This window comes from Macaca thibetana, chromosome 10, assembly GCF_024542745.1.
Source record: "Macaca thibetana thibetana isolate TM-01 chromosome 10, ASM2454274v1, whole genome shotgun sequence".
Classification (NCBI taxonomy): domain Eukaryota; kingdom Metazoa; phylum Chordata; class Mammalia; order Primates; family Cercopithecidae; genus Macaca; species Macaca thibetana.
Window position 1 is genome coordinate 20,471,886 of NC_065587.1, and position 27,823 is coordinate 20,499,708.

The window sequence follows — 27,823 nt, forward strand, 5'->3', positions numbered from 1 at the left end:
TTTGGGCTTCTTGAGTGAGAGGCAGCGAGGAGCCAAGCGGTGGGCATTGAATTTCACTCCCTGCACACTGAACGTTGTTTTATTCACTGGTTAATTTTCCTAACAGCGTTGTAAACCCAGGCCGGGATGTCCTGAGCCGTCTGGCAGAGGCCCGTGTAGCCTCGGCCCCTTCCGGTCCGCGTTAGCCCGGCCTTTGCCCCGAGCTCCCTCAGCTTCGCAAAATGAGCTTCCCAGGCGGGGCCGGGGCCGGGGCCTGGCTCTGAGGGAAAGGCATTCCCGCCAGGTCTAGGGCCGCCTTCCCATGTTCTGTACAGCCCAGCACCTGTGGTTCGTTGGCGGGGCTCGTGGGATTGGGGTAAGGGCTGTGGTTTCGAGGCCGTCTGTGGCCGCCCCCTGGCCCTGGTCTGCGAGACGCTGGCCCCGCCTTTGGGCGGCCTCCTGCCTGGGGGGCCTCCAGGCCTGGCTACGCCGACCGGCATCTGAACTCCCTGCACGCGTTGTATGCCTCCCACAGAGGTGGGACTGCTAAGACCTTGCTCAGGTCAGTCAGGAAGCGGGTTGGTGGGCACCCTCTCCGAGTGCTGCTCTCTTGATCCCACTTAGCTTTTTTGTCTCGGGATTGCTCACATGGAGGACTGTTTGGTGAGAGGCCGGTAGCACTGAAAAGGGCACTGGAAGATCTGCTTTTAGCATTCACTCCCACCCCTAACCTCCCTGGCCCTCCCTGCAGCTGTGATCCCTGGGGGTCATTTCCCTTCTGCTTTGTTTGCATGGAGAACAGCGGGTGGGTACCCGAAGTCCCAGGAAGCTCTGAGTCACTGCCAATCATTAGTAATCAAAGAGGCAGGCTGTGTGGCCCAGGAGTTGCTAAAGTCTCAAAGTGAGGGAGAGGCCAGCCTGTCTACCCCTAAGTGGAAAGATCTGTGCTGACTCAGGCCACCTCCTGAGACCTGGGAAAAGCCAAAAGTTACCCCAGCCTCAGTGCTAAAAAGTTTGGAAGAGCTTCTGATCCCCACCGTAACTCTAGCAACCAGCTACCCTGCTACTTCTCATTGCGATCTAAACTTAGGTGTTCATTTAGGAGCAAGTTTCTCCCCGGCAGCTGACTCCACTGAAGTGTTACGTTCCAATCTTTCCCCCTTTTCTAATTTTTTTCCCTGCTGCCACCCTGTGGTACCCCCCACCCCTTAGCTTCGCTGTCCCTGGACAGGTGAAGTTGGCACACTTTACAGGACAGACAGATCCTATCACAATGGCCAGCCCCTGGGGACTCCTTAGGTATTTGAGAGACAAGGAGACCCACTCCAGTCACTCTTCCTCTGCCTAACTGAAATGAAAGCTCCTGAGGTCTATCCTCTAGCCCAGTTTCTTTAGGCTTTAGGGTTGTGCGAAAATGACTGCTACAAGGGGTAGAAATTGGCAGGGGAGACACTGAGGGGGCCAGGCCTGCTGCAGAAGAAGGTGTTATTTTGGGGTGCCTGCCCCCAGCTGTTTCATCTTCTCTTCTGAGGCTTTGTCTGGAAGCAGGACCTCCACAGTGAAATTGACCTTCTTGGCATGAATGAAGCTGTAGGTGTTGTCAAACCGCAGGACATCTGAGGGGAGGCAGAAACCAGACAGACATTCAGGCAGTTCTGACAAAGGGCTTGGGGATAGCGATTTTTGTTGATGTTTATTGACTGAGCAAGGCAGTGTGGCAGGTCATGGGGATGAAGGTAGCCTAGGCAATGATCCTTGACCTTCTGAATCTTAATTTAGCTGCGTTGACATGACATTCATGGAGAGAGAAAAATAGGCAGAACATGCCAAGTGCCAGATGAGTGACAGAGACCATCTCGTCTGTACCAGCTTGGAAGAAGATGGCCTGGTAGACTGAAATCATGTGAAATGCTTTTTAAAGGAGTTAAGAGCTTGAACTGAACTTTGAAAGGTGGGAGGAGAATTAGCAGCAGCAGTAGCAGTTGTAATAATAACAGTAATAGCTGTGTGTCTGAGCACTGGGTTGGTAATCTATATGTTATCTCACTCTTCCCCCCAACTCTATGAGTTCAGCAGTAGTCTTGTTTTATATCTGATAAAAAGGAGTTGGTGTGACTCTTGTGCCACACAGTGAGGAAATGACAGAACTGGAGTTTCCGTCTGGTCCACATTGCTGCCTTTGTTCTGCCTGACTTGGACCCTGGAAAACCTGGCCCTGTTCAGTTTTTGACAAAAGGTAAAATGTGCAAACTTTCTGAACCAGGAATTTATCCTGCAAAAAGATAAATGGACAAAGATGCTTGTTGCATCCCTATTTGTATTAATAAGAGACTGGGAAAACTCAAAAGTTCATCAAAGGAGAATTGCTTCAACAATTTTTTTTTTTTTTTTTTTTTTTTTTTTTGAGACTGAGTCTGGCTCTGTCGCCCAGGCTGGAGTGCAGTGGCCGGATCTCAGCTCACTGCAAGCTCCGCCTCCCGGGTTTACGCCATTCTCCTGCCTCAGCCTCCGGAGTAGCTGGGACCACAGGCGCCCGCCACCTCGCCCGGCTAGTTTTTTGTATTTTTTAGTAGAGACGGGGTTTCACCGTGTTAGCCAGGATGGTCTCGATCTCCTGACCTTGTGATCCGCCCGTCTCGGCCTCCCAAAGTGCTGGGATTACAGGCTTGAGCCACCGCGCCTGGCTGCTTCAACAATTTTATATTGTAATCCATATGATAGAATACTGATATATTTTTTTTAAAAAAAGAGGTTAGCTCCATAGAAGTGACAGGAAACTGTCCACAATGTGTCCTGAGGCCAAAAAAGCAAGTTGCAGAACAGTATGTAAGCAGTTTGTAACATTTTTGTAAATACATACGTAAAAATATTTTTGGCTTTACCGCTTGGTCTGTTTAGACTCCCAGATTCTCTGATGATACCACTTTGGTGCTTGTCCTAATGGGAAAGTTTCCTCAAATCCTGTGATGAGTTTGACAGTTTGAGAATTCCTTCATACATACAGTGAATGACAGACAATTCCTGTGAATATATGTATGTGTATATGTCCTGTTTTCTATGTATTTATTTAAGATAATCTGATTGTCATCCTCACGCAGTGGCCATACTAATCTCTGTATTGTTTCAGTTTTGGTGTATGTGCTGACGAAGCGAGCACTGTATGCCCTGTTTATTATGGAAACGTAATGCTACTAGATGGAAGATATTTGATAGGATAATAGACATCAGCAGTGGTTTCCTCTGGAAAGAGAAAATGGGCATGCACTTGGCAGAGAAAGCTTCCACACTTTGGCAGAGGAACAGGCTGCTTTTAATCTAACCCTGTTCCTTTGAGAAGTTGTTCCATTTCAGTCAAACACCCCTTCAGGAAAACTGAATGTGAAAACAAAAACACTAGCTCTGCCCCATCCCTACCCTGGTCTTCTCTCACTGTTCCCAGCAAGAAAAAAAATACTCTGTATTTAATCCTAAGACTTAACCTTTTCCTGACCCTGGACAAAATGCATAGTTTAGACAAAGGGTAGACACACCACCCACTCTTTCCTCATGGTGTAAGGTGTTAGTCATCTATTTTTTCCCTGTACTAGAGGTCTTTCAGGGCCAATAGTCCCTCTAGCAAGAGTGAAGCTTCATCTCTGTCCTCGATGATAGAGCCTTAGCAACCAGAATCAACCATGCTAGAGGAGAGGTCCTTTGCATTGGTTGGACCAGGTACTAGGTGGATAATGGCCCTGCCCAGCAAGATACTTGGCCTCAGAAGCAAAAAGGGGTTGATCAGAGAGCCACAGGCCTGAGGGAAGTGGAGTCACTGCAGCTCCAGAGTCCGCATGGTTCATTTTGACACTAATCATAGACTCACAGAGCCCCCAGACACCCTCCAGGATAAGGCTCCTTAACTTTAGTTGGGTAACTGAGCCCCTTGAGAATCTGATGAAAGCACACAATTTGGCCGGGCTCACGCCTGCAATCCCAACACTTTGGGAGGCTGAGGCAGGTGGATCACCTGAGGTCGGGAGTTCAAGACCAGCCTAACCAACATGGAGAAACCCCGTCTCTACTAAAAATACAAAATTAGCCAGGCATGGTGGTCCATGCCTGTAATCCCAGCTACTTGGGAGGCTGAGGCAGGAGAATTGCTTGAGCCTGGGAGGCGGAGGTTGCAATGAGCCAAGATCGAGCCATTACACTCCAGCCTGGGCAACAAGAGTGAAACTCTGTCTCGAAAAGAAAAAAAAAAAAAAATTTAGATTTCCTGGAACCCATCGTAGACCTTCTGGGGCCATGGTTCCCAGTGGGAAAGGTACAACCTTACCCTCTCATTTATGTATTGAAAAAATATATATTCTAAATTAGTTCCCTTTTATATCTCTTTTCTATTACCATAGGAGGTTATATTGATTTTTAAATTATGTGTGTAGGTAGGATAGGTTATATTATCAGGATATAATATTCAGAATATCTGTATTTTGAATTTCACTTCAGAATAGTAAAGGGGACATTTTAGACACTATTTGCTGTAAAGAGGAAGTGTTTGGTCTTTAGGATTTAGAACCACTGCTCTGGGGGACCCCAGATTAAAATCTGCTCTGGTCTACTCCTCTCTTTTTGTTGTTGTTGTTGTTGTTTTGAAACAGAGTCTCTCTCTGTCACCCAGGTTGGAGTGCAGTGGTGCAGTCTTGGCTCACTGCAACCTCCACCTCCCGGGTTCAAGCAATTCTTATGCCAAATAACTGGGATCACCAGCATGTGCCACCACACTCAGCTTATTTTTGTATTTTTTAGTAGAGACGGGGTTTTGCCATGTTGGCCAGACTGGTCTCGAACTCCTGGCCTCGATCCACCTGGCTTGACCTCCCAAAATGCTGGCATTACAGGCATGAGCCACCACGCCCGGCCATCACTTCTGTCATTTTAAGGAGAAGGAAAACCAACCTAATAGAGACACTTGCTGAAAACACTGGAAGAGTTATTGGCAAAGCTGGACTCAGAAACCAGGCCTCCTGGTGCCTGGCTGGGCTGTTTTCACCACAGCACTGCTGACCCTTTCTACAGTGTTTCCAGTCTTCTGACCACATTGTGCACTTCTAGTGGACAAAGTCCAGATCTTTCTCTGGGAATCTTTTTATTCCTAGTTGAGTATTCTATACTCATTAGGCCCTTGGTAAATATTAGGTGAGGAAACAAAAGTGAAATCAATTCAAAATTTGGTTCTCCTCCTCGGTAATTTAGTGCACTGGGATAAGGACCAGAGAAGCATGGGGAAGGTTAATGTGCTCTTGCCATTGGAGGCTGGCACAGTTTTAATTTCTCCACTGGATGACTGTTCTGCTTTCCAGGGGTCTCCTGATTCTCCAAGGGCATTGCCCTCCTGCACATGAACTTGCAAGCTAATACTGGGTTCTCTCTGGGCTCACATCTAACCTTAGTGTGGCACCGGGTAACAGCTGATTCCCACTTCATTGTCTTTATACCTGGGAAGGGGGAACGGATCCTGTGGCCTGCCTCTGCTCCCCTTGGGAATGGGCAAGGAGCAGATCCGACAAGGCCCTGCAGGCAGGTAAAGGTTCTGGTTGGGAATAAATCCAGAAGGAGCTAAAATAAATTTGGCGGTTTGCAAGCCCAACCTGATTATGTTAAAAGTTTCATGTTCCCTTCTTGGGCAGTGTCCTTCAGATACTAAAGAGAAGATACAGGGGTAATGGACAGATGCTGGAAAATGGTTTGGGGCTCTCCTACTGGCCCTGTAACCTTGTGTCAATTACTTCCCTGGTCTGGGATTCCACACTCTGTCACATCCAGAACAGTCAATGGCCAAGAGGTTCTGGATCAGGACTCTAGGATTCTCTGATGTCTTCTGTCTTGATGTCTACACAAGCTACTTTATGGGACAGAGAACATCCCTTCTCTATGCCCCAGCTTCCCCATCCATTAAAAAAAGAATTCAAGGCTGGGCATGGTGGCTCATGCTGGTAATCTCAGCACTTTGGGAGCTCAGGAGTTCGAGACCAGTCTGGGCAACACAGTGATACCTAATCTCTACTAAAAACAAAGAAACAGACAAAAAAATTCAAGCTTATATGTATTAAGTGCTTTCTCCTCTGTGGGTGACATTGTCTGAGCTGGTGCTAAGCCTTGTTCTTGCTGAAGCGCACAGTATACGCCTTCTTCCCGAGGACCTGGCTGCTCACTAATAAGAATATTCCCCCTCCCCCAGGAGCTATATGGTACCACAGAGCATCTGTGAGGAGGGGGCGGTGGAGATGAAGGATGCCTGGGATGTGAGGAAGGATGCCTGGGATGTGAGGAAGGAGGCAAAATCTCAGGTTGGGTGACAGTGTGGACAAGCAGAGCAGCCGAGACATCTGTGAGGCTAGTTCAGATCTCCTGGTAGTGTGGTACTGCCATAGAAATGGGGCACAGGGCATCTCCCATCTCCCGGCATTGTCTCCAGGATGGCCCTTCTCCCACAGGCCTCGTCCTAACAATAATAGTGGTGACTACAGTGCATTGAGTGCTTGCTCTATGCCAGGCATTATGCTAAGTGCCTCATAGAACTTATCACATTGAATCATCAGGTATCCCTGTGAGATACCCCCAGTGTAGCAGTCAGGAAACCGAAACTTAGGTTTTGTTACTTGCCTAAGGCCATGGAGCTAGCCTTTAGTCAAGTCCAGCTCAGCTCTGATGATAAAGCCTTTGCTCTCATTGATTTTCCATTGGCTCTGACAAAAAGAAACTGGAGATTTGATTGTGGGTGTTTGGGGGGGGGTGTAGGTATGGTTTTTCTGCTTATAAATGTAATATTAATACATAGTCATCATAAAATATATTTGCAGAAATACTGTAAAAATGAAAGTCCTCCATAAACATCCTATCACCCCAGAGATAACCACTGTTAGAGTTAGCATAAATTTCCCCAGAATTATTTTCTGTGTACACACTTCCTTAACCAAAGTGAGTACATACCATACATGCTGTGTTTCATGCTTATTTGTTTAATATGTCTCAGATACTTTACATGTCAGTTTATTCTCTTTAACATTGTACGGATGGACTAATTTATTAACAGACCTTATTATGGTCATATGGTTTACTGCCAGTTTCCCAGGCTGCCGGGAATATCCTTGTTCCTACATCTTTGTGTATTTGTGTATTTCTGTAGGATAAATTTTCACAAGTAGAATTGCTGAGTCAAGGGGAATTTTAACGGTATTACAAAGTTAAGAGAGATTAAGCACCTTTTCTGATGTCTGTTTCTCATTCTTATATTCTTGTGTAAATTGCCTGCTCATCATCTGTATCTGTTCTTTGGTCAGCCGGGAGAGGAGTGAAACTCAGGGGTGAAGGCTGGACTTTTGAGCAGTCCGCTTACCTTGTGATCCCATGCCCACCCAGCCAGTTCTGCCTCTGTGACCTCTGGAAAGGAGCATCCCCAAGAAATATCTGGCCAGTCACAGACCCAGTTAGACCTGGACCAGAAAGCAGACGTGTTGAACCCCTGTGATCACCTAGGACTGTGACTCACCCATAACTGGGAGTATGAGATCAAAGTCCCACCCTGCTGTTTACCAGCTGGGTCACCATAAACAAGTCTCCAAGCCTAGATTTCTTCATCTAGCAAGGAGAGGGTTGAACTGATGGCATTCCACTTCTAGTTCTAACACTCTGAGAGCCAAAAATCCATGGAGGAAGAAGAACCTCACAGGCAGAAAGCTGGACATGGGGCTTCAAGGCATTGCCAAGTAAGAGATACTTACAGATGCCAGGATCACTGCAGGTGAGGGTCCCATCTTCAGGGACCAGGTGGGAGTTGTACCTCTGGTTGGGCAGCACCTCTGTCATCTCTCCTGCCCGCTGCCTCTCCCCCATCTTGGTCTTCAGGAAAATCCCAAAACCAACATCCGCTCCATCTGACATAAACTGCCACCTGCAGGGGACATCACCAGTTTATAACATAATTCTGTCTGTGTGTGCCCTCTCCGGGGTCCTGGCACCAGGGCTTCTCCTATCCCAGCCCACCTATCAGGACCTATAGATGAAAGCTTGGGTCTCCTGGAAGGGCCCAGGCCCCTACCTGAGGACACAGCCAGGGAAGAGGATCTCATACTCCACTTGGTGGGAGGAGCCACGGGAAATCTGCACGCTGTGTTCATACTGCTGTTTCACCTGGTCTCTCACATAATACTTCTTGGGGATGTCACCCCCATAGTTGATCTAGAAGCATGGCATGGAGTGAACTGGAATATGCATTTGAGCCAGGCATCCCTGTTCACTTCCAGCCTCTGGCGGCTCATACCTTGGATTTGCACTTGGGGTTTCCATCAGGGTCAGTCATGGTACCCCCATACTCCACAGGCACCTGGTCTGGGCTGATATGTTTCAGTAAAACCTCCTTCCAATTTGCTGGCAGGAGAGGGAAGGAAGGATAGAGATGTATCTCAACACTAGGTAAGATTTTACCATAACCCTAGTGGTGTACACTAAAGAGGCAGAAAAAACCCATCCATCGCACCCCCAACACCCCGCCTCAAATTCCTGCATTAGGAGCACACAGTGCATGCATAATACTGCAGGGGGTTCAGTAGGAGCCAGAGGATGGCTCTGCCCCAGGCCAGAAATCGAGACCCTGGTTCCTGTCCTCATTGTGTCTGAACAGCTAAGTGACCTTATTCTTGCCCTGCCTGGTTATGGTGGGAGTGAAATGAACTAAGTACTTGAGAAGACTTTTTTTTTTTTTTTTTTTTGAGACAGAGTCTCAACCTGTTGCCTAGGCTGGAATGCAGTAGCGCAATCTTGGCTCACTGCAACCTCTGCAACCTCCGCCTCCCGGGTTCAAGTGATTCTTCTGCCTCAGCCTCCTGAGTAGCTGGGACTATAGGCACCTGCCACAACACCTGGCTAATTTTTTCTATCTTTAGTAGAGAGGGGGTTTCACCATGTTGGCCAGGCTGGTCTCAAACCCCTGACCTCAGATGATCCACCCACAAGGGCCTCTCAAAGTACTGGAATTACAGGCATGAGCCACTGCGCCTGGCCGAGAGGGCTTTTTAAACCATAAAGTGCCTTACACATGTAAGAGTATGTTATTACCCCAGGGAGGTGATACATTGAAGTACAGCAGGGTGGGGACAAAGAAAGGGGAGAAGGACATTCCATGCAGAGGGAACAGCACGTGTGGCGGGCAGGAAGGCCTGAATGCACATACCCTGTCCTGATTAGACTGAACATTGTGAGGACAGATCTGTGCGTCTTTCCCCCACCTTCCCCTACAGCTAAGTCGTGACTTAATAAATAAATGCATTTCTGTAGAGTCACCCCTTTAATGGATTCCTTGGCTTTACCCCAGCCACCATTTCACTTCTGCTCCTATTGTTTTCAGCTGTTGAGCCACCAGTAATTTGGCTCTTTTTTTTTTTTTTTTTTTTTTTTTTTTTTTTTTTAAATACCCAAGCTCTTTCCTGTCTAGGAGAGTTTGACTCTAGCACAGCCAGTGCTGAGAACCACTTCTCCACCAATCCAAATTCATAAATACAAGCCAGGTACAATATTTTGACACTAAAACCTGCCCATGCCTACTGTATAGAGCATACATAGGCAGCAGCTCCAGGCCCTGGGGTACAAGCCAGTGTCATGCAAGCTGGAAACCCACAGAAACTGTCCAGAGTCTGCCAGCCCTCAGATTTTTAGGGAACAAAGACCATGCAACTCCTGAGAACACAGTGTCTGTGGTCTTGAGGTGATTTAATCTGCACTGCTAAGCTCCAGTGACCAGCCCAAGTGAATTTCCCCCCTCTGTTGAAGATCCTGTACCTTCCTAGCCAGAGGCAGGTTTGGTTGAAAGAGTTTTAGGTGTGGGTAGGGGAACAGACTGAACCTCCTACACAGCTCTGCTGCCAGGAAACCAAACCGTCTCATGCCCATGGTGGGTGGCAGCAGCAGAAAAAACAAAAATCATAAAAACCTCTTGCTCAGCTTTTATAGTTCTTCCCCGAGTCCAGCTGGAGAGTTGGGATAAGGCCAGGAGGATTCTTCCCGTCTTACGGAGAGAATAACTGAGGCAACAAAAAGCAGAGAGCTGGCTGGGCGCAGTGGCTCATGCCTGTAATTCCAGTGCTTTGGGAGGCCGAGGCAGGAGGATTGCTTTATCCCAGGAGTTCAAGATCAACCTGGGCAACATAGTGAGATACCATCTCTACCAAAAATAAAAATTTAGGTGGGTGTGCTGGCTGTAGTCCCAGCTGCTTAGGAGACTGAGGCGGGACGATCATTTGAGCCCAGGAAGTTGAGGCTGCAGTGAGCCGTCATCACGCCACTGCACTCCAGCCTGAGCAACAGAGCAAGGCTCCCTCAAAAAAGAAAGAAGAATGCTTTTGCGGGGACCTAAATTAAAAAAAAAAAAAAACACAGCTTGAGCTTGTTGCTGCCAGAGCTAAGTCTGGAACCCAGAAGTCCTACACTTCCCTGATGAGTTCACTTCACTCCCCGGGCCTTACTAGCAAACATTTGGAAAATCTCCACTTATGATGTGTCACCAAAAGGTGAACATTGTGAAGCCTTCCGTATCCCACTTACCTACCCTCCAAGTTCAATGCCATAGGTGGCATTCACCCTTTCATGAGCCTGTCCCAATATACCTTTTCGTTTTGTTTTTGAAATGGAGTCTCACTATGTTTCCCAGGCTGGTCCCAAACCCTTGTGCTCAAAATGGTCCTCCTGCCTCAGCCTCCCGAGTAGCTAGGATTACAGGTGTGAGCCACGACACCTGGCTGCCCAATCTACCTCTCTAGCCTTTTCTCCCTCCACTCCACTTCAGCAAAACTGAACTCCTGCCTGTCCTTGGCTGGCTTGATGCCTGTGTGTCCGCTTTGCTGGGTTTTGGGTCACACTTTGCCTTGTGCCCTGATGTTAACCCTACTTCCCTGCATATCCATTCCCTGTTGACTTGCTTCTCTGCCAACCTCATTAATCACTTCTTCTCAGTCTTCCTGGTGGGTTCCTCTTTCTCTGCCTGCTCTTGAGCTCGGATATTCCTCAGGGTTCCACCTCTGTTCCTCTGTAGGCACTCTTACGTACTGACAAGGTTTTAGCTGCTGCTGTTATTTGATAATTCCCAAATCTCCAGACCAGAGTTTTCTCCTAAGCTTCAAACTCAGGTATTCCCAACATTTTTATATCTCAAGACTCCTTAGGCTCAACTTCAAGCTTTTTTGTTTTCCCCAGTTGAACTAATCATCATCATCTTTCAGTCACCTCTGCCAGACACTAGGAGCTCATTCTAGATTTCTTTCTCCCTTACTTCCTACATCTAGTCAATTGAGTTCTGCTGTTTTACTTCCTAAATAAGTAGTTTTTTTGTTTTTTTGTTTGTTTGTTTGTTTTTGAGACAGAGTTTTGCCCTGTCTCCCAGGCTGGAGTGCAGTGGCACCAAACACTTACAAAGTGTTTGGGATTATGGTCCTAAGCCACTGTGCCCAGCCCTAAATAATTTTTTTTTTTTTTATTCAGTCTCACTCTGTTGCCCAGGCTGGAATGCAGTGGCATGATCTCCGCTCACTACAAGCTCCGCCTCCCGGGTTCATGCCATTCTCCTGCCTCAGCCTCCCGAGTAGCTGGGACTACAGGCGCCCGCCACCACGCCCGGCTTTTTTTTTTTTTTTTTGTATTTTTAGTAGAGATGGGGTTTCACCGTGTTAGCCAGGATGGTCTCGATCTCCTGACCTCATGATCTGCCCGCCTCAGCCTCCCAAAGTGCTGGGATTACAGGCATGAGCCACTGCGCCCGGCCCCGGCCCTAAATAATTCTTAAATCCATCCTCTCCTCTGTATCCCTATTGCCACTGCCCCAATTCAGGCTTGCAATACCTCTTGCATAGACTGTGGCAACAGTGTGCAAACTGGCACCCTTCGCAATCTTGCTAGTACAGTGTCTCAGTTTAAAATCTGTAGTACTCCCCTGCTGAAAACTCCTTTTCAGTGGCCTGTAGAGTCATGTCCCACTTCTCAACCTAGTGCCCTGGATTCTCTGGGGCCTGACTCCTGGTTCCCTCTCCAGCCTCAGACCTTGCCATACCCTGCCTTACATTCTATAACAGCTGCCTCTGCCATACTATGTAAGGTCTTTGTTCAATGCTCTTCTTTCTGCCAAGCAGCTTCCTGCCTTGCTCCATCTGGCAGACTCTTCCTATTCCATAGCATGCAGCTTAGGTAGGCATCACCCCCTGCCTAGCTCAGGTGGAGTGAATGCTCCTGCTGAGTGCTCCCATGCACTTTGTGGTTTCCCCTTCCATACATTTACCATAGCATGCTGACAGATTTGTTTGTGTCTGCCTTCCCAGAGAGGCCAAAAGACCTTCAAGGGACCCCCCCCCCCCCCTTTTTTTTTTTTTGAGAGGGAGTCTCTGTTGCCTAGGCTGGAGTGCAGTGACGCAATCTCGGCTCACTGCAACCCTCCACCTCCTGGGTTCAAGCGATTGTCCTGCCTCAGCCTCCCAAGTAGCTGGGATTACAGGTGCCCACCACAACACCTGGCTAATTTTTCTATTTTTAGCAGAGACAGGGTTTCACCATGTTGGCCAGGCTGGTCTCGAACTCCTGAGCTCAAGCGATCCGCCTGCCTCGGCCTCCCAAAGTGCTGGGATTACAGGCATGAGCCACCGTGCCCGGCCAGGACTCTGTCTTATTCATCTTTGTAGTCTTGGCACTAGCTCGGGCCTGGCTCATACTATGTGCTTGTCAAATGAAGCTGCTCCTGGTTTTCCGCAACTGAAAGCAACCTTGCTCCTGCAACCTCTGTGGCACCCTCTCTGTGACTATTCTACTGTCTTTTCTAGTTTATATCATAGCTTTCTCTCTCTAGGTCTTTTTTTAAAAAACAGGGTCTTGCTCCGTTGCCCAGGCTGGAGTGCAGTGGCACAATCATAGCTCACTGCAACCTTGAACTCCTGGGCTCAAGGGATCCTCCTGCCTAAGCCTCCAAATAGCTAAGACTACAAGTGCACGCCACTATGCCCAGCTATTTTTTATTTTTTAGTAAAGATAGGGTCTCGCTTTGTTGCCCAGGCTGGTCTTGAGCTTCTGGCCTCAAGTGATCCTTTCACCTCAGCCTCCCAGTGTTGGGATTACAGGCACGAGCCACTGCACCCAGCCTCTCTTTCTAAGGTCTTCTGTCTCCTGTTATAATGTAAGTTCCTTGAGGGCAAGAACTGGAGTTTCATTCATCTTTGAATGTACAATAATGGGCCCAGTGCTTGCTTCTAGAGTGTCTGAGAGAAAGAGTTCTTAGGAAAACAGACGAACACACTAGCTCTGCCCCAGCTTGCTCCTGGGTCCCACTGCTCCCAAACTAGCAGGGGGAGCTTTCGCCATGGTGGCTACGGCCACACCCCTAAAGCTGGACCCGATTTAGGCTACAGCCCATCCTTTGGAGTTGAGAACAGTCTGGACCACTTACCTCCCAGGACCATGATCTTCTTACGAGTGTCCTCACTCAGGAAGGGTTTGATGAGGTTATAGGCCACAGGAAACAGTTTGGGGGCTGGAACAGAGACCAGATAATGTGAGGCCGGGAGCAGTGCCCAGTCTGTCCCTGGCAGCATCCTCTGCAGCACCTTTTACCCTCCCAGCAGCCCATGCTGGGCCACATGTTCACTAGGGCTGTGGAGCCCACGTAGGCAGCCCAGGGTGTGCAGCTCAGCATGGGCATCTTTGAGGTCCAGCCTTCCCATCTGTAGAGTGGATATAATCAAATGGTTTCTTCCTATCTCATCAGGCTGGGTGGCTCAAAGGAGGTCATAAATACTGAAAGCTCTGTGAGCTGTAAAGTAGTCTGCATATGTGAAAGGCAGTCTTCTTTTTATTTTATTTTTTTGAGACTGTCTTGCTCTGTCACCCAGGCTGGAGTACAGTGGCACAATCTTAGCTCACTGCAGTCTTCAACTCCTGGGCTCAAGCAGTGCCCTTGCCTCAGCCTCAGTGAGCTCTTGGCTCACTGCATCCTCCAGCTCCTGGGTTCAAGTGATTTTTGTGCTTCAGCCACCTGAGTAGCTGGGACTACAGGTGTGGGCCACCACACCTAGGTAATTTTCATATTTTTAGTAGAGATGGGGTTTTGCTATGTTGGCCAGGCTGGTCTTGAACTCCTGACCTCAAGTGATCTGCCCACCTCAGACTCCCAAAGTGCTGGGATTACAGGAGTGAGCCACTGTGCCTAGCCCTATTTTTATTTTTCTGAGACGGAGACTTGCTCTGTCACCCAGGCTGGAGTGCAGTGGCACAATCATAGCTCACTGCAGGCTTAAACTCCTGGGCTCAAGCAATGCTTTTGCCTCAGCTTTGAGAAACTGGAACTACAGGCATGCACCACCATACCCAGCTCATTTCCTTAACTGTTTTATAGAGATGAGGTCTTGCTATGTTACCCAGGCTGGCCTCAAACTCCTGGGCTCAAGAGAGCCTCCCGCCCCGGCCTCCCAAAGTGCTAGGGTTACAGGCGTGAGCCAGCACACTAGCAGGGGCAGCAGTCTTCTGAACATGTCCTTAGACCCCTCTTTTGGCTCACTGTTTGGCCCTCCATCTGCCCCAGTCATATTTTTGACCCCTCTTTTCCATCTGGCTTTATCACAAGAAATTCCCAACTTACCTTTAACAACAAAAAGACGCTTCAGTGTTTCGGGATAATTTTCCTCAAACATGCAGAGAAACTGTGGAAACAATCACTCTTGATTCCAGCAGGCTCAGAATCTGCCCCCATCGCCTCACCCATCCCACAGGACAGCCTAGCAGAGGGGCCCACTAGTCCTCCCCTTACCTCTGCCCCCTTCCTCCTCACCCCTGCCCCTCACCTCTCCATAGGCCTCCACAGCAGGCTTCCAGAGATGCTTGAGGCCAAGCCCCTCACAGTCATAAATTATGGTGACGGTCTCCACCTTCTTCCCCAACTGCAGGGAACAGAGAGCAGGAAGTCTTGTCAGGCTGTCCTACTTCAGAAGCCCACTCCAGTCCAAGGCAAATGATTGCACTGTGCACCCATAGAGCAATCAGAGCTAGTTAGGGCCGGACCTAGAGTTTTCCAAATTGAGATAATCACCCCAGGCCAGAATTGTGGCCTAGGTGAGTCATTCTTCCTGCTTAGGTCTCTGTGTTCTTATCCAGTACATGACTGGGTGGATCTAGATGACATCTGAGATGGCTTTGGTTCTGCAGTTTGGCCTGATGGCCTCCCACTTCCTGAGTCACTGTGTGCTCTGTGCACGGTACCCATAGAGCCACTTAAACGCCCGAGCACAGATGTTCTGTGCACCCTGAACCCTCGGGTGCATCCACATCTAATGCTTCCTGCATCCCCAGCTCCGCAGGGTCTCTGCACACAGTAGGCTCTCTGTGAACATTTGCAGATGAATGTGGGAATGTTCCTGGACTTTATGGCATCATTTCACTGGATCTTTACAACTGCTGAGAGGAGGGCAGGAGGGAAGTGGCAGCTCCTGCTTGTTCTTCAGCCTTTTTCTCAGTAAGGGAATCAGCTATCCTTATCTTTTTTGATGCAGGGTTCTAGCCCTGTTGCCCAGGCTGGAGTGCAGTGGTGCGATCACGGCTCACCGCAGTCTCGACCTCCCAAGTTCAAGTGATCATCCCACCTCAGCCTCACTAGTAGCTGGTATGTGCCACTATGCACAGCTAATTTTTTACTTTTTTTGCAGAGACAGGCTCTTGACATGTTATCCAGGCTGGTCTTGAACTCCTGGGCTCAATCTGCCCACCTCAACCTCCCAAAGTGCTGGGATTACGGGCATGAGCCACCACACCCAGCCATCCTTATCTTTTTTGAATACAGAATTAGAGAAGCAAGAATCTGAGATCATCTGCAGCAGTGGTGCTCAAATACTTGCTCAAGGATGGGTTGGTCCACAATAAGATTTCACTGGGTCCCCAGATAAATGAGAAAAATAACAAAAACGTAGTGAGTTTTTTATGAAGCTAAATTTATTCAATGTAAAGGACTGGTTTTTTTGTTTTGTTTTGTTTTTTTGAGATGGAGTTTCACTCTGTCACCCAGGCTGCAGTGCAGTGGCATGATCTTGGCTCACTGCAACCTCCTAAAAGACTCCTTTTTAATCTGAGATTATTGCCATTCTTATAGTTTTGGGTGTTAATGATGGCCACAATAGATGATCATTGTTTTAAAGTCCCTACATGGCAAAATAGACATATGGGAATATTCTAAAACTTGGAAATGTCACTGGTCTAGGAAATCCCAAAGCCTGGCCCTCAGCCGGGTCCAGTGGCTCACACCTGTAATCCCAGCACTTTGGGAGTCCGAGGTGGGTGGATCACTTGAAGTCAGGAGTTCAAGACCAGCCTGGCCAACATGACGAAACCCCATCTCTACTAAAAAAGTTTTAAAAACTAAAAAACAAAAAACAAAAAACTCTGGGCCTTGGCCCTGAAGCTGTGTTTATATTCCTGTGTGACATCCCAGCTTCTGCTGGAATGCCTGTACTGTGGTCAACTCACCTTCGTGGTCTGACGGGCACACTCCTGCAGAAGCAGCTCACACTCCCGCATCTTGGTCCTGAGCAGGTCCTGTTTGGAGGCTGAGAACAGCAGACCCTTGGCATCCAGAGGTCCAATTATGTCGTACCAGACTGGGCAGCCATCCATGTCATAGCCACACATACCCCCTGACAGATACTGTTGGATCACCTGGGCAAAGACACAGAGGAGCCGCCTGGTCAGCAGGCACCCATACCTTGCCTGGACCACAGGGTCAGTGAACTCCAGGTTCATCAGTATCTTTCTCTATATCCCTCCCCTGGGTACCAACAGATGCCCATTCTGGAGACCATCAGGGCTCAGTGGGCATTGTCAGACCTTTCCTCTAAGGATCCAAATCCAGTGGACCCAGGACCCAGGTTGTGGGTCTGAAAGGCCTAGCATAGGGATGAGGTGGGATAATTTGTGCTCACCTCTGGAGGCTGCCAGCTAATGATGTTGTCAATGTCCTTTTGCTTTCGGAACTCCACATGCTACAAAGACACAATGGGGAAATTTTTAAAAGGAGGGATGGACAACTGGGCATGGTGGTTCACACCTGTAATCCTAGCAATTTGGGAGGCCACGGTGGATGGATCACTTGAGGCCAGGAGTTCGAGACCAGCCTGGCCAACATGGCAAAATCCTGTCCCTACTAAAAATAGAAAAATTAGCCAGCCATGGTGACACACGCTTGTAATCCCAGCTACTCAGGTGGCTGAGGCATGAAATCTCTTGAACCCAGGAGGTGGAGACTGCAGTGAATCGATATCGTGCCACTGCTGCACTCCAGCCTGAGCCTGGGTGACAGAGCGAGACTCTGTCTCCAAAAAGAAAAAAAGAAAAGAAAACAAAAAGCAGGGATGGTGGGGGAGGTTTAATAGGCACGTAGCAATAAGCAACAATGTGAATGGACCACCAGATCGTAAGTGGTCACCAGAAGGCATTAGGCAGGAATGGAAAAGAAGGCCCTGCCTGTGTTAGAGGTCCTAGCAGAACAGATTACCATTCTTGCCTGGCCCAGAGCTATGAAAGCCTGTGTTGCCAGGGAAGGGAATGCAGTTTGTCCCAGAGGGATAAGGCAACAGTGGTCAGCTGATACTCAAAGCCAAAAGCTGTGATCGGGATGGGAGGTGCAGCAAAAGAAGTCCACGCAAGGAGTGATTCTGATGGGGAGGAACTGAGGCAACAGTGGGATTCAGAGTCAAACGTGTCTCACCTTCCGGAGCATGGCCTCCGACTTCTGCAGGTCGAAGCTTCTCGCTGTAACAGGGAAACAGTTCTGGTCAGGGTTAGGTTAGCAGGACTGGGTGTCCAAGGATGGGGAGATTCCCATATTCCCATCACAGGGCCAGTTCCTCTCAGTCATGTCTCCAGCTAACCCTCAGACCATCCCACAAGCAGAAGCTAACATGAGAGCCTTTACTGAGAGCTTCTGGGGCACCAGAGGCCCCAGGTTTGCGAGGAGAGCAGGTCAAAGTTCAGGGCAGCTGGGGGCAGCCATTGTAACTTCAGGGTCAAAAGAGCTTTACTCCAGTGTTAAAATCAACTTAAAGGTCTTCCCTCCTCTCAGCGAAAATGAACCCTGGATCCTTTTATCATTCGGCCTTCCCCCTTACACAGGCAAACTTTATCTCTTCCACAGTCTCACATCCAATCTTGAGACCTTGACACCATGGTTCAAAGATGAACATACCAGCCTGGGCAATACAGTGAGACCTCGTCTCTCCAAAACAAAAACAAAAACAAATTAGCCACAGGTAGTGGCATGTGCCTGTAGTCCCAGCTACTTGGGAGGCTGAGGTGGGAGGATTGCCGTGAGCTGAGAACTCACCACTATACTCCAGCCTGGGTGACAGAGCAAGATCCCGGCCCAAGAAAAACAAAAAACAAAGATGAATATAGCTGCCCCTGTAATCTGTGGCAGAGCTGGCAGAACAGCCCGGTGGGATAGAGGAGTTGATGAGCCTCCACCCAACTTTGTCCTGTCCTCAAAGGGCCCACACGTTCCCTAAAGCCACACAAAGGGTCTGCCTCCCAGGGCTCCTGACAAGTTTCAGAATTCAGTTTCACCTGGGTCACCTCTTTATGCATGATGCCCCAAAAGTTGTCCTGCTCCAGCTTGAACACAAAGACCTCACTGACCCCCAAGGCCACTTACTCCCAGGTAATCATAGCTGCAATTTGCACTCAGCTGTCATGATATACTGAGCTGAGATTCATTTCAGAGATACTCCGAGATTAGGATCGCCTCCTTAGCCACATGACAACACTTCTAAGACTGGAAAATTCTGTGCTGTCACCCTGCATCTCCCCTACCATCATGCTGCCCATCCTTGGAGCCTTTACCAAGCCCCACAGCTTGGTCTCAAGTCCATGCAAATAACTTCCCTTTGAATGTTTTCCAGTTTTCCAGGGCCCCCTCAGAGTGTGCTCTTAAGAGCCACACAGAGCCCCAGGTGTTGTCTAATAACTTTCTTTTTCTTTTATTTTTTATTTTTATTTTTTTGAGACAGAGTTTCACTCTTGTCTCCCAGGCTGGAGTACAATGGTGCGATCTCAGCTCACTGCAACCTCTGCCTCCCAGGTTCAAGCGATTCTCCTGCCTCAGCCTCCTGAGTAGCTGTGATTACAGGCATGTGCCACCACACCTGGCTGATTTTTATATTTTTAGTAGAGATGGGGTTTCACCACGTTGGCCAGGCTGGTCTCAAACTCTTGACCTCAGATGATTCACCCGCCTGGGCCTCCCAGAGTGCTGGGATTGCATGAGCCACTGTGCCCGGCCTAAGAACTTTCTTGTCAACAGGCACACCCTTAACTCAGGTGGAGCTTATAGGCACTGAAACCACCCCCCCAAATCCTTTTCACCTGTGCCACTGCTGCGCCTCCATTGCATACGTGGAGAGCAGAGACCTTAGATCCTTCCCTATCAAATTTCCTCATGTTACAGTCAACTTCAGTCCATCCTTTAAACAGTTTTGAGATCCAGATTCTGATCAGTTTTGCCATCTGACCTATGAACTGTCCCTCCCAGTTGTATGTCCTCTGTGGATTTGGCATCTAGATCTGCTGACAGCCCTGGAACCTGGGCCAGACAGGCTGCCCTCTGGACTGTCACTGGTCCCTTAACCATCGCTCTCTGGGAGTGCCGAGCACATTCCCTGACTCTGCTGTTACGAAAATCAGTCCCTTCTCCCGGGCCCATAGGCTCGCTCAAGAGATTTGACCAACGCCACACGCATCACAGGTGCCAGACACATCCTGGCAGAACTGAATCCCATCCTTCTTCGTGTGCTGCCGCGATAGCATGGGACAGCTTTTAGAGGAATATCTTCTGGGTTTGCTTCCCAGCTCTTCATTTCTCTGCTTGACCTTGGACGAGATCCTGTGCACCTCTGACCAAATCATCTGATAAGCTAGAAACACTTGGAAGATGCAAGGCACTGTCCTCTCAAGATGGGGGAGTTGGACCATGAAAATGAGAATCTTCCATAGGAAGGACACCACTACTGAGAGAAGAACCCTTATCTTCCTAGGGAACAGGAGTGGTGGCGAACTGTGAGCCCCTTATCGTGGGGAGGCTATCCAGTTAACCCTTATCTGCCAAGGCCCAACATCCAGCATCTTCTGTGAGGGCTCTCCCAGAGTTGCTACCTGCTCCTGGCAGTACCACACCTGGGGCCTCCCCATGCCTGATTGAGGCTTCTCCAGGCTCCTGCTGACCTGGTCAGGGGCAACTCAAAGCATGACTTGGGGCACTGCGAGAACCCAGCTCAGGAACAGCCGTCTGGGTGGTGGTGGTTCATTCATTCCCTAGACCTGTAAAACGCAGAGACTCAGACTGGCTCTGCCTTCCTCCCAGGGCCTCCACCACATCCTTGTTTTATCCTGCTGTCTGATCCTTCTTGCTGGGGTGCCCAGAGCTCAGCCTTAGTCCGGGGGAAGCAGAGGAGACTTGTGGACCTGCTCTCCGCGCCTGGAAGCCAGCAGAAAACTGAAGCCCTCAGTGGAGAAAGGGAGGAAGAGGAGCCCCAAGCCCACACCTAGGTTAGGGACAGACATTCTGCTGGTGTGTGGCTTTTTTGAAAGGTCTCTGTCAGATTGAAGGAGAGAAAGAGAAAAGGCTGTTTGTTTTCTTTGAGACAGAATCTTGCTCTGTCGCCCAGGTTGGAATGCAGTTGTGCAATTATAGCTCACTATAGTCTCAAACTACTGGATTAAGCGACTTCCCACCTCAGCCTCCTGAGTAGCTGGGACTACAGGTGCACACCACCACACCCAGCTAATTTTTCTTTTTCTTTTTCAAGTAGAGGCAGGGTCTTGCTGTGTTGCCCAGGCTAGTCTTGAATTCCTGAGCTTAGGTGATCCTCCCACCTTGGCCTCCCAAAGTGCTGGGATTACAGGCATGAGCCACTATGCCAGGCCTTGGTTTTTTGTTGTTAATTTTTGGGTTTTGTGTTTTTTTAAGGACAAAACAAACAAACAAAAAAACCAATTGAGATTCATATTAGGTTCTGACCAGGCCTGAGCTCCTGCCCGGGAAATGTGAGGCACAAATGAAATGCAGAGGAGACACTTCCTCTGTTGTAAGAGGCTGAGCTTGGCTTTAAGGAGCAGGGGTGGCTTCCTGGAAAGGATACTGGCCTGGAGGCTGGAGCCCTAGGTTTCTGCCCTGATTCTGCTTCACATTAACTGTGTAACTTCAGGTAAGTCCTTTCCCCAATCTGAGCCTGTTTTCTCATCTGGCAAATGAGAATGACCACGCTCTTTGAATGACCGCCACTGTGAGGGGGTAGGTTGTGCCTGAAGTATGAGGCTCCCCAGGAATCGACAGACCAGCTGCCAGGACTCCTCACTGGCCCCTGCCTCAGTAAGAGAGCTGTTATTGCTGTTCAGTGGCTCTCAGAAACCATGCTTCTCCCCGGAACAGCAGCTCCCTAGTCTGCTGGATCGTTTTGCAACTGGCCCTTTAAGAAGGCTACTATCTTCCCACTCTCTCCACCCACCTGCTTCTAGCTGCAGCCCTTCAGCAAATGCTGGGCCAAAATTTCCTCCAGCCTGGACTGATTCCATTGCCGCCCCCACACTGCCCCTCCACCCTCTCTGGGCGGTAGACTGGGGTAGGGGGATGGGATGGAAGCTTTTTTGGGGAAAGGGGCAAGTGACACTTCCAGAGGCTCCTGGATGCATCTGCTCTCAGATGTTTACAGGCAGCCTCTCAGGAGCATGCCAGCTCTATGAAATTTCTGGAAAGAAAAGGAAAATACATTTCTTCACCTGCCCCCAGACTCCTAGGGTGTGCATGTGCATGTCTTTATGTGTCCATAAAGAAATAATAGGGCCAGTCACAGTGGTGTGTACCTGTAATCCAAGCTACTCAGGAAGCTAAGTGGGAGGATCACTTGAGCCCAGGAGTTTGAGGCCAGCAAGACCCTGTTTCAAAAATAAAAATAGGCCAAGGCGGGCGGATCGTGAGGTCAGGAATTCGAGACCAGGCTGGCCAACATGGTGAAACCCTGTCTCTACTAAAGATACAAAAAAAAATTAGCTGGGCGTGGTGGCATGTGCCTGTAATCCCAGCTACTTGGGAGGCTGAGGCAGGAGAATCGCTGGAACCTGAGAGGCGGAGGTTGCAGTAAGCTGAGATCGCCCCATTGCAGTCCAGCCTGGGTGACAGAGTGAGACTCCGTTTAAAAAAATAAATAAATAAATAAATAAAAATAACGGCCAAGTGCGGTGGCTCACGCCTGTAATCCTAGCACTTTGGGAGGCTGAGGTGGGCAGATCATCTGAGGTCAGAAATTCGAGACCAGCCTGGCCAACATGGTGAAACCCTGTCTCTACTAAAAATACAAAAATTAGCCAGCATGGTGGTGGGAGCCTATAATCCCACGTACTCAGGAGGCTGAGGCAGGAGATTCACTTGAACCTGGGAGATGGAGGTGGCAGTGAGCCGAGATTGCACCATTGCACTCCAGCCTGGGCAACAGAGCAAGACTCCATCTTTAAATAAATAGATAAATAAATAAATAAATCACTTGAGACCAGGAGTTCAAAGCAGCAGTGACCTATGATCATGCCCACTGCCTGGGCAGCAGAGTGAGACCCTATCTCAAAAAAATAATAATAATTAAAATTAAAATAATAGGGCATAATTTGTACTTTAATATTTTAGGATATGATTCTACACCACAACTTAAGCTCTGCTAGAACATAGTGGAATTTTCTGATTGGACGTAGTGGCTCACACCTGTGATGCAAGCACTTTGGGAGGCCGAGGCAGGCGAATCACTTGAGGCCAGGAGTTTGAGACCAGCCTGGCCAAGGTGAAACCCAGGTCTCTACTTAAAAAAAAAGTAGTGAGACAGAGTCTCACTCTGTCACCCGGGCTGGAGAGCAGTGACACAACCTTGGCTCACTGCAACCTCCACCTCTGCTAATTTTTTTTTTTTTGAGACGGAATCTCAAATTTGTGTCTCCCAGGCTGGAGTGCAGTGGCGCGATCTTGGCTCACTGCAAGCTCCGCCTCCCGGGTTCACGCCATTCTCCTGCCTCGGCCTCTGAAGTAGCTGAGACTACAGCCGCCACTACACCTGGCTAATTTTTGTATATTTAGTACAGACAGGGTTTCACCATGTTAGCCAGGATGGTCTCAATCTCCTGACCTTGTGATCCGCCTGCCTTGGCCTCCCAAAGTGCTGGGATTACAGGCGTGATCCACCGTGCCCGGCCCACCTCCATTAATTTTTTTGTATTTTTAGTAGAGACGGGGTTTCACCATATTGGCCAGGCTGATCTCAAACTCCTGACCTCGTGATCCGCCCACCTCGGCCTCTGAAAGTGCTGGGATTACAGGCATGAGCCACTGTGCCCAGCCTACTTTTTGAGATGGAGTCTTGCTCTGTCACCCAGGCTGGAGTGCAGTGGCATAATCTCAGCTCACTGCAACCTCTGCCTCCCGGGTTCAAGCGACCCTCCCACCTCAGCCTCCTGAGTAGCTGGGATTACAGATGCCTGCCACCACACCCAGCTAATTTTTGTATTTTTCAGTGGAGATAAGAGTTTCACCATGTTGGCCAAGCTGGTCTCAAAGTCCTGGCCTCAAGTGATTTGCCCACCTAGCCTCCTAAACTGCTGTGATTACAGGCGTGAGCCACCGTACCTGGCCATAGTGGAATTTTGTTTATTATTTCTATGTCTGTTAATAAAATTTCTATATAGAGGGGGAAAAAAAAGTGTCAGAAGAATCAGGGAGGGTGGCACATGACCTGAATCACAGGAGAGGAGAGGAGGGGAAAGAATGGAAACATCTCAGGGATTGGGGAACCGGGCTGAATTTGACCCTCATGCCGGTAGAAATGTGTGCATTTCAGCACCACATGCAGAGCTCTGTCATGCCACGTCTGGCAGCAGGCAGGTTTTGTCCTGCTCTTCCAGAGGAGGATCCTAGGGAACTGTTTACTCTGAACCAGGCACCACAGCCAGGCCAGGGAAGAGCTGGAACCAGGACCTGGGCTCTAGAGCCTGGTGGTGGTTTGAGGAGACTCTTGTCACCCTAGGTCAGGCTGTGCCCCTCAGGTTCCCCATGCACTCTGTCCCTCCCTCAAGTTGCCTAAACTGTGGTCTGTAGGGATCTGCCATCACACCAGGGCATAGCAGGGGCCAGGACTCTGGTTCTACACTCGGCTCTGTCTCTGACCACCCACATGGCTGGGGCCTTTCTTACTTTTTCTTCAGCCCATTTCCCCAACTCCCTCAGCAGAGCAGATTTCTCGAGTGGATGGAAAAGGCTGTGGGCCAAGGGTCAGCCGACCTGGACTCTCCCCTTTTCTCTGCTTGCAACTCGCTCACTGTGTGGCTTGGAGCAAGTCACTTCACCTCTCTGAGCCTCAGTGTCTTTATCCACTAGGAAGGTTGAGCTTATGTCATTGTCAAGGGCTTTTTGTCGCTAAAGGTTGGACACTCCAGATGCCCCAATTGCCAGGGGCAGGGTTTTCAGAGGGTGCCATTCTGTTGCCCAGAACAGGCCCCTGCCGCAGCCTCCCGCAGCCCCTCTTCCCTCACCTCGGAGCCAACGCAGGAGAAAATAGTCATCTGGATTTGGCAGGGCCGGCAGCACATCCTGGACATTTTCCCGAAACTGTAGGGAGAGGCATCGGGGTGAGTGGTAGGGCCCACCCTGACTGCCCTCTGCCCAGGACTCTCCACTGAGGTCTTTGCTGGACCCCTCTTTAACATGGTTCAACTCTGCAGACACTACCTGGGCACTCATCCTGCCTGGAGTACTCTCTTGTCAGGGGGTGCCAGGTAGCAGGGCAGGAGGTGGGAAAGGAGTGAGACACTGCCCCTGCCCCACAACAAGGGCTCCCACACACCAGTCTGGGGGCAGGCAGATGTGTTCCCAGCTAATTGTGGTAGTAGGCACTCTGGTACGGACTACAGTAAAGACTGTCAGTTTACCAAGCATTCCCTGTCACCCAGCGCTGATCCTGGCACTGTAGCTTATATACTCCTCACTCACAACCTGTAGAAGTATTGTCCCCATTCTACAGATGAAGGAATTAAAGCTCAGAGAGGCTAAGTAACATGCTCAAGGTCAAACAGCTAGTCATTCGCAGAGCTGGGTTGCAAACCCAGGTCTGTCTGAGTCCAGAGCACATGCTCTTTCCACCATGGTCTTCTGCCCCATGGAATGGTGAGGAGTTTGCTGGGGAGCAGAGGGAAGAAAGAGGTGGTCTCACATCGCTTCCTATAAAACTTGGCATTTGTGCTGGGCTTGGAGGACTTCGAAGGCATCAGGGGGAGGGAGGCGGGCAACTCAGGTGGAGGGAACGGTTCCAATAGGGGAAGCCAGGAAATGGGAAAATGCAGGCAGTGCCAAACAAAGGAGGTGGACACTGACCTCAAGGGACAGCCACACCTACCTCCAACCTCTCACTCCCTGGTAGGTGAGCGGGCCCCCATATGCCCTCCCTGAGCCTCCTGCTCCCAGCCATTGACCTTTCCCTGGCCACTGACCTACAGGGCAGTCCTAGAGGAGACTAACGAGGACTGGCCACCTCTGCCCCTTGCCTAGGTCGGCCAGGGACTCAGACCCCCCCACCCCACAAAGCAGCTCCCAATGCTCCAGGGAAACTGCTCCTCCAAACTGCAGGCATGAAGCTACCCCTCTCTAAGGACCCTAACCAAAACAAAAATAAATAAATAAATAAATAAATAAATAAATAAAACAAAACAAAACAAAAGGACCCTAACCAGCCCCTGCTCTCCAGTTTAATCACCACCTAATCCCTTCTCTGTCTGACCTCTCCTGCGAGTCAGCAGTAAAATCTGAAGCCTCCCTGTCCAGACTTCCTGGGATGGGGGAGGCCCAGCCTGGGACAAAGCCTTCATGGAGCTGGTGCCTCCCCACTGCTGTCAGTGGCAGGAGACATCTGCCCCCCGCCCCACCTTTCCCAGCCATGGAAAACTCCCCAGCTGTGGAGCCTCCAAATCTTGGGGCCAGACCCAATCGGCTCTTGCCCAGAGAACAGCCGACCTCCTCACTCCCCAGGAGTGACAGAGAAGAGATTTAGTTGGTGAAGAGGAAGGTCCAGCCCTCAAACTGTTGCCCCCTCCTTGTCACAGGTGCCAAGGCAAAGCCAGGCTCACCTTCTTGCCTTCTGAGGAGCATAAACCTTAAGTCCTGAGCCAGGCAGGGGTCTGGGATGCAAGACGGGACGGCTGGTCTCAGTTCAAACTAACCCCAACCCAGTGCGTCATGGGGGGAGCCTGGAATTCACACATGGAGGTGTTCCCTTCAACATCATCTGGTCCAACCTCCTCATTCCATGGCATCAAGGAGCAAAGAGAAGGGCAGGGTTTTGCCCAAGGTCTCACAGCGGCTTGGTGCTGGGGCAGGAGCTATCCAAGTCTCCCAAGGAGCTATCCAGAGCCCTTTCCATCGTGCCACTGCCCCTGCAAGAAGAAAGCCTCCCGGAAATGGGAGAAAACTTGGGCCCCTGCCCCTGCCCCTGCCCCAGGGCCCGGCTGCCAGTTCCAAGGATGAATGTTGCCTTTGTGCGCTCAGCGGCCTCTGGGGACTCACAAGCAACCACTTCTTCCCAGGTGGCACTGCCACGGCTGCTTGGAGCTTGGGCGGGGGGTGGCCAAACTTCCTGGGATCTTGAGGGTGGCAGAGGGAGGAAGGAGCCATCCGGGGCGCAGGCCAGGCTGGGGCAGCCGCCTCTGCTCCTGCTGCCGCCCGCCACGGACCCTCGGCCCCCACCAGCCCCGTCCCTTCTCGCTGCCGCAGGAGGGCGAGGGCCACAGCCCGGGGCGGGAGCCCGGGCCAGGGCTAGGGCTCACCTTGGCCAGTGCCTCCTTCTGCTTGGGGCTCAGATCCCCGACTCTGCCGCTCATCGTGGCTCAACCGCAGGGATGGGGTTTGGGGGCGGGAGGCGGCGGGTGCGGCAGCTGATGGAGCACAGACTCGTCCTCGCCGCCACCCGGGGTAAAGTCCCAGCCTTTTGCCCGGGCCGCGGAGCTGGCAGCCAAGCCCCGCCTCTTAAAGGATCCCGAGGGGCGGGGTAGGGAGCGCTGCACTGGGGCGCGGGAGGCTCTGACATGGGCCCCCTCTGCCCTCCTGAAGTCAGAAACCCAGGCAGGAAGCGAGCAAGTGCGCCCACCGGGACTGAGGCCAGTGGGCATCAGAAGGGCAGGGAGTCTCAGTTTTAGTTCCAAATTTACTCTTAGCTCATAGTGTGACCTTGGGCGAGGCACCTGAGCTCTCTGGGCCTCTGAACAAGGAGGGATTGAAAGGTGCTATCTAATGAGCTCTTCTAACCAGGCTCCCATAGTGCAGGACTGCACAGCATCCTGCACACGGATTGTTCTGTTTTTGTTTTTGTTTTTTTGAAACGGAAACTCGCTCTGTCACCCAGGCTGGAATGCAGTGGCACGACCTCGGCTCACTGCATCCTCTGCCTTCCGATTTCAAGCTATTCTCCTGCCTCGGCCTCCCAAGTTGGGATTACAGGTGCACGCCACCATGCCAGGCTAATTTTTGTATTTTTAGTAGAGACTGGGTTTCACCGCGTTGGGCAGGCTGGTCTCAAACTCCTGACCTCAAGTGATCCTCACGCCTCGGCCTCTCAAAGTGCTGGGATTACAAGTGTGAGCCACCGTGCCTGGCCTACAGGGATTATTAATAAATGTTTCCTGAATGAATGAATGAATGAATGTAAGAAACGCTCCAATAGAGCCACAGATTCTGGTGCTGGCAGAACCCTGGGAGGGAGAGAGAAATATAGATCATTCAGGGATCATGCAA

General features: G+C 50.1%; 2 protein-coding genes and 1 non-coding gene across 6 annotated transcripts in view; 1 reads left to right on the forward strand and 2 right to left on the reverse strand.

The window, feature by feature from the left end:
- TBC1D10A (TBC1 domain family member 10A) overlaps window positions 1-27,823 on the forward strand; it is a 139,871-nt gene that overhangs the window by 8,051 nt on the left and 103,997 nt on the right. The window lies entirely within an intron of this gene.
- Window positions 62-27,172, reverse strand: SEC14L2 (SEC14 like lipid binding 2). 4 transcript variants are annotated; one of them, XM_050806751.1, is made up of 12 exons: window positions 26,860-27,172; window positions 24,577-24,652; window positions 17,729-17,772; window positions 16,944-17,003; window positions 16,492-16,680; window positions 14,820-14,915; window positions 14,618-14,678; window positions 13,430-13,513; window positions 8,276-8,382; window positions 8,054-8,193; window positions 7,737-7,906; window positions 62-1,595 (listed from the first exon to the last, which is right to left on the reverse strand). In XM_050806751.1, exons 1-12 carry the CDS (start codon window positions 26,911-26,913, stop codon window positions 1,465-1,467), a joined length of 1,212 nt encoding a protein of 403 aa, XP_050662708.1. In that variant the 5' UTR covers window positions 26,914-27,172; the 3' UTR covers window positions 62-1,464. The 4 variants fall into 4 exon arrangements, with proteins under 4 accessions (XP_050662708.1, XP_050662709.1, XP_050662710.1 ...); XM_050806752.1 differs by lacking the exon at window positions 26,860-27,172 and adding an exon at window positions 26,164-26,437; XM_050806753.1 differs by lacking the exon at window positions 24,577-24,652 and having other exon boundaries at window positions 26,860-27,040.
- Window positions 3,033-3,136, reverse strand: LOC126929895 (U6 spliceosomal RNA). The gene has a single exon (XR_007717330.1). It is a non-coding gene; the product is annotated as a U6 spliceosomal RNA (small nuclear RNA).

Bases quoted from the DNA above. Each gene is read 5' to 3' on its own strand.
- SEC14L2 (XM_050806750.1), bottom strand. From the start codon at position 26,913: ATGAGCGGCAGAGTCGGGGATCTGAGCCCCAAGCAGAAGGAGGCACTG. The intron at 8,383-13,429 runs GTAAGTGGTCCA...CTCTCCTGCCAG, and splicing joins GAAGATCATGGTCCTGGGAG to CAAATTGGAAGGAGGTTTTA. The intron at 8,194-8,275 runs GTATGAGCCGCC...CCATGCTTCTAG, and splicing joins ACCCCAAGTGCAAATCCAAG to ATCAACTATGGGGGTGACAT.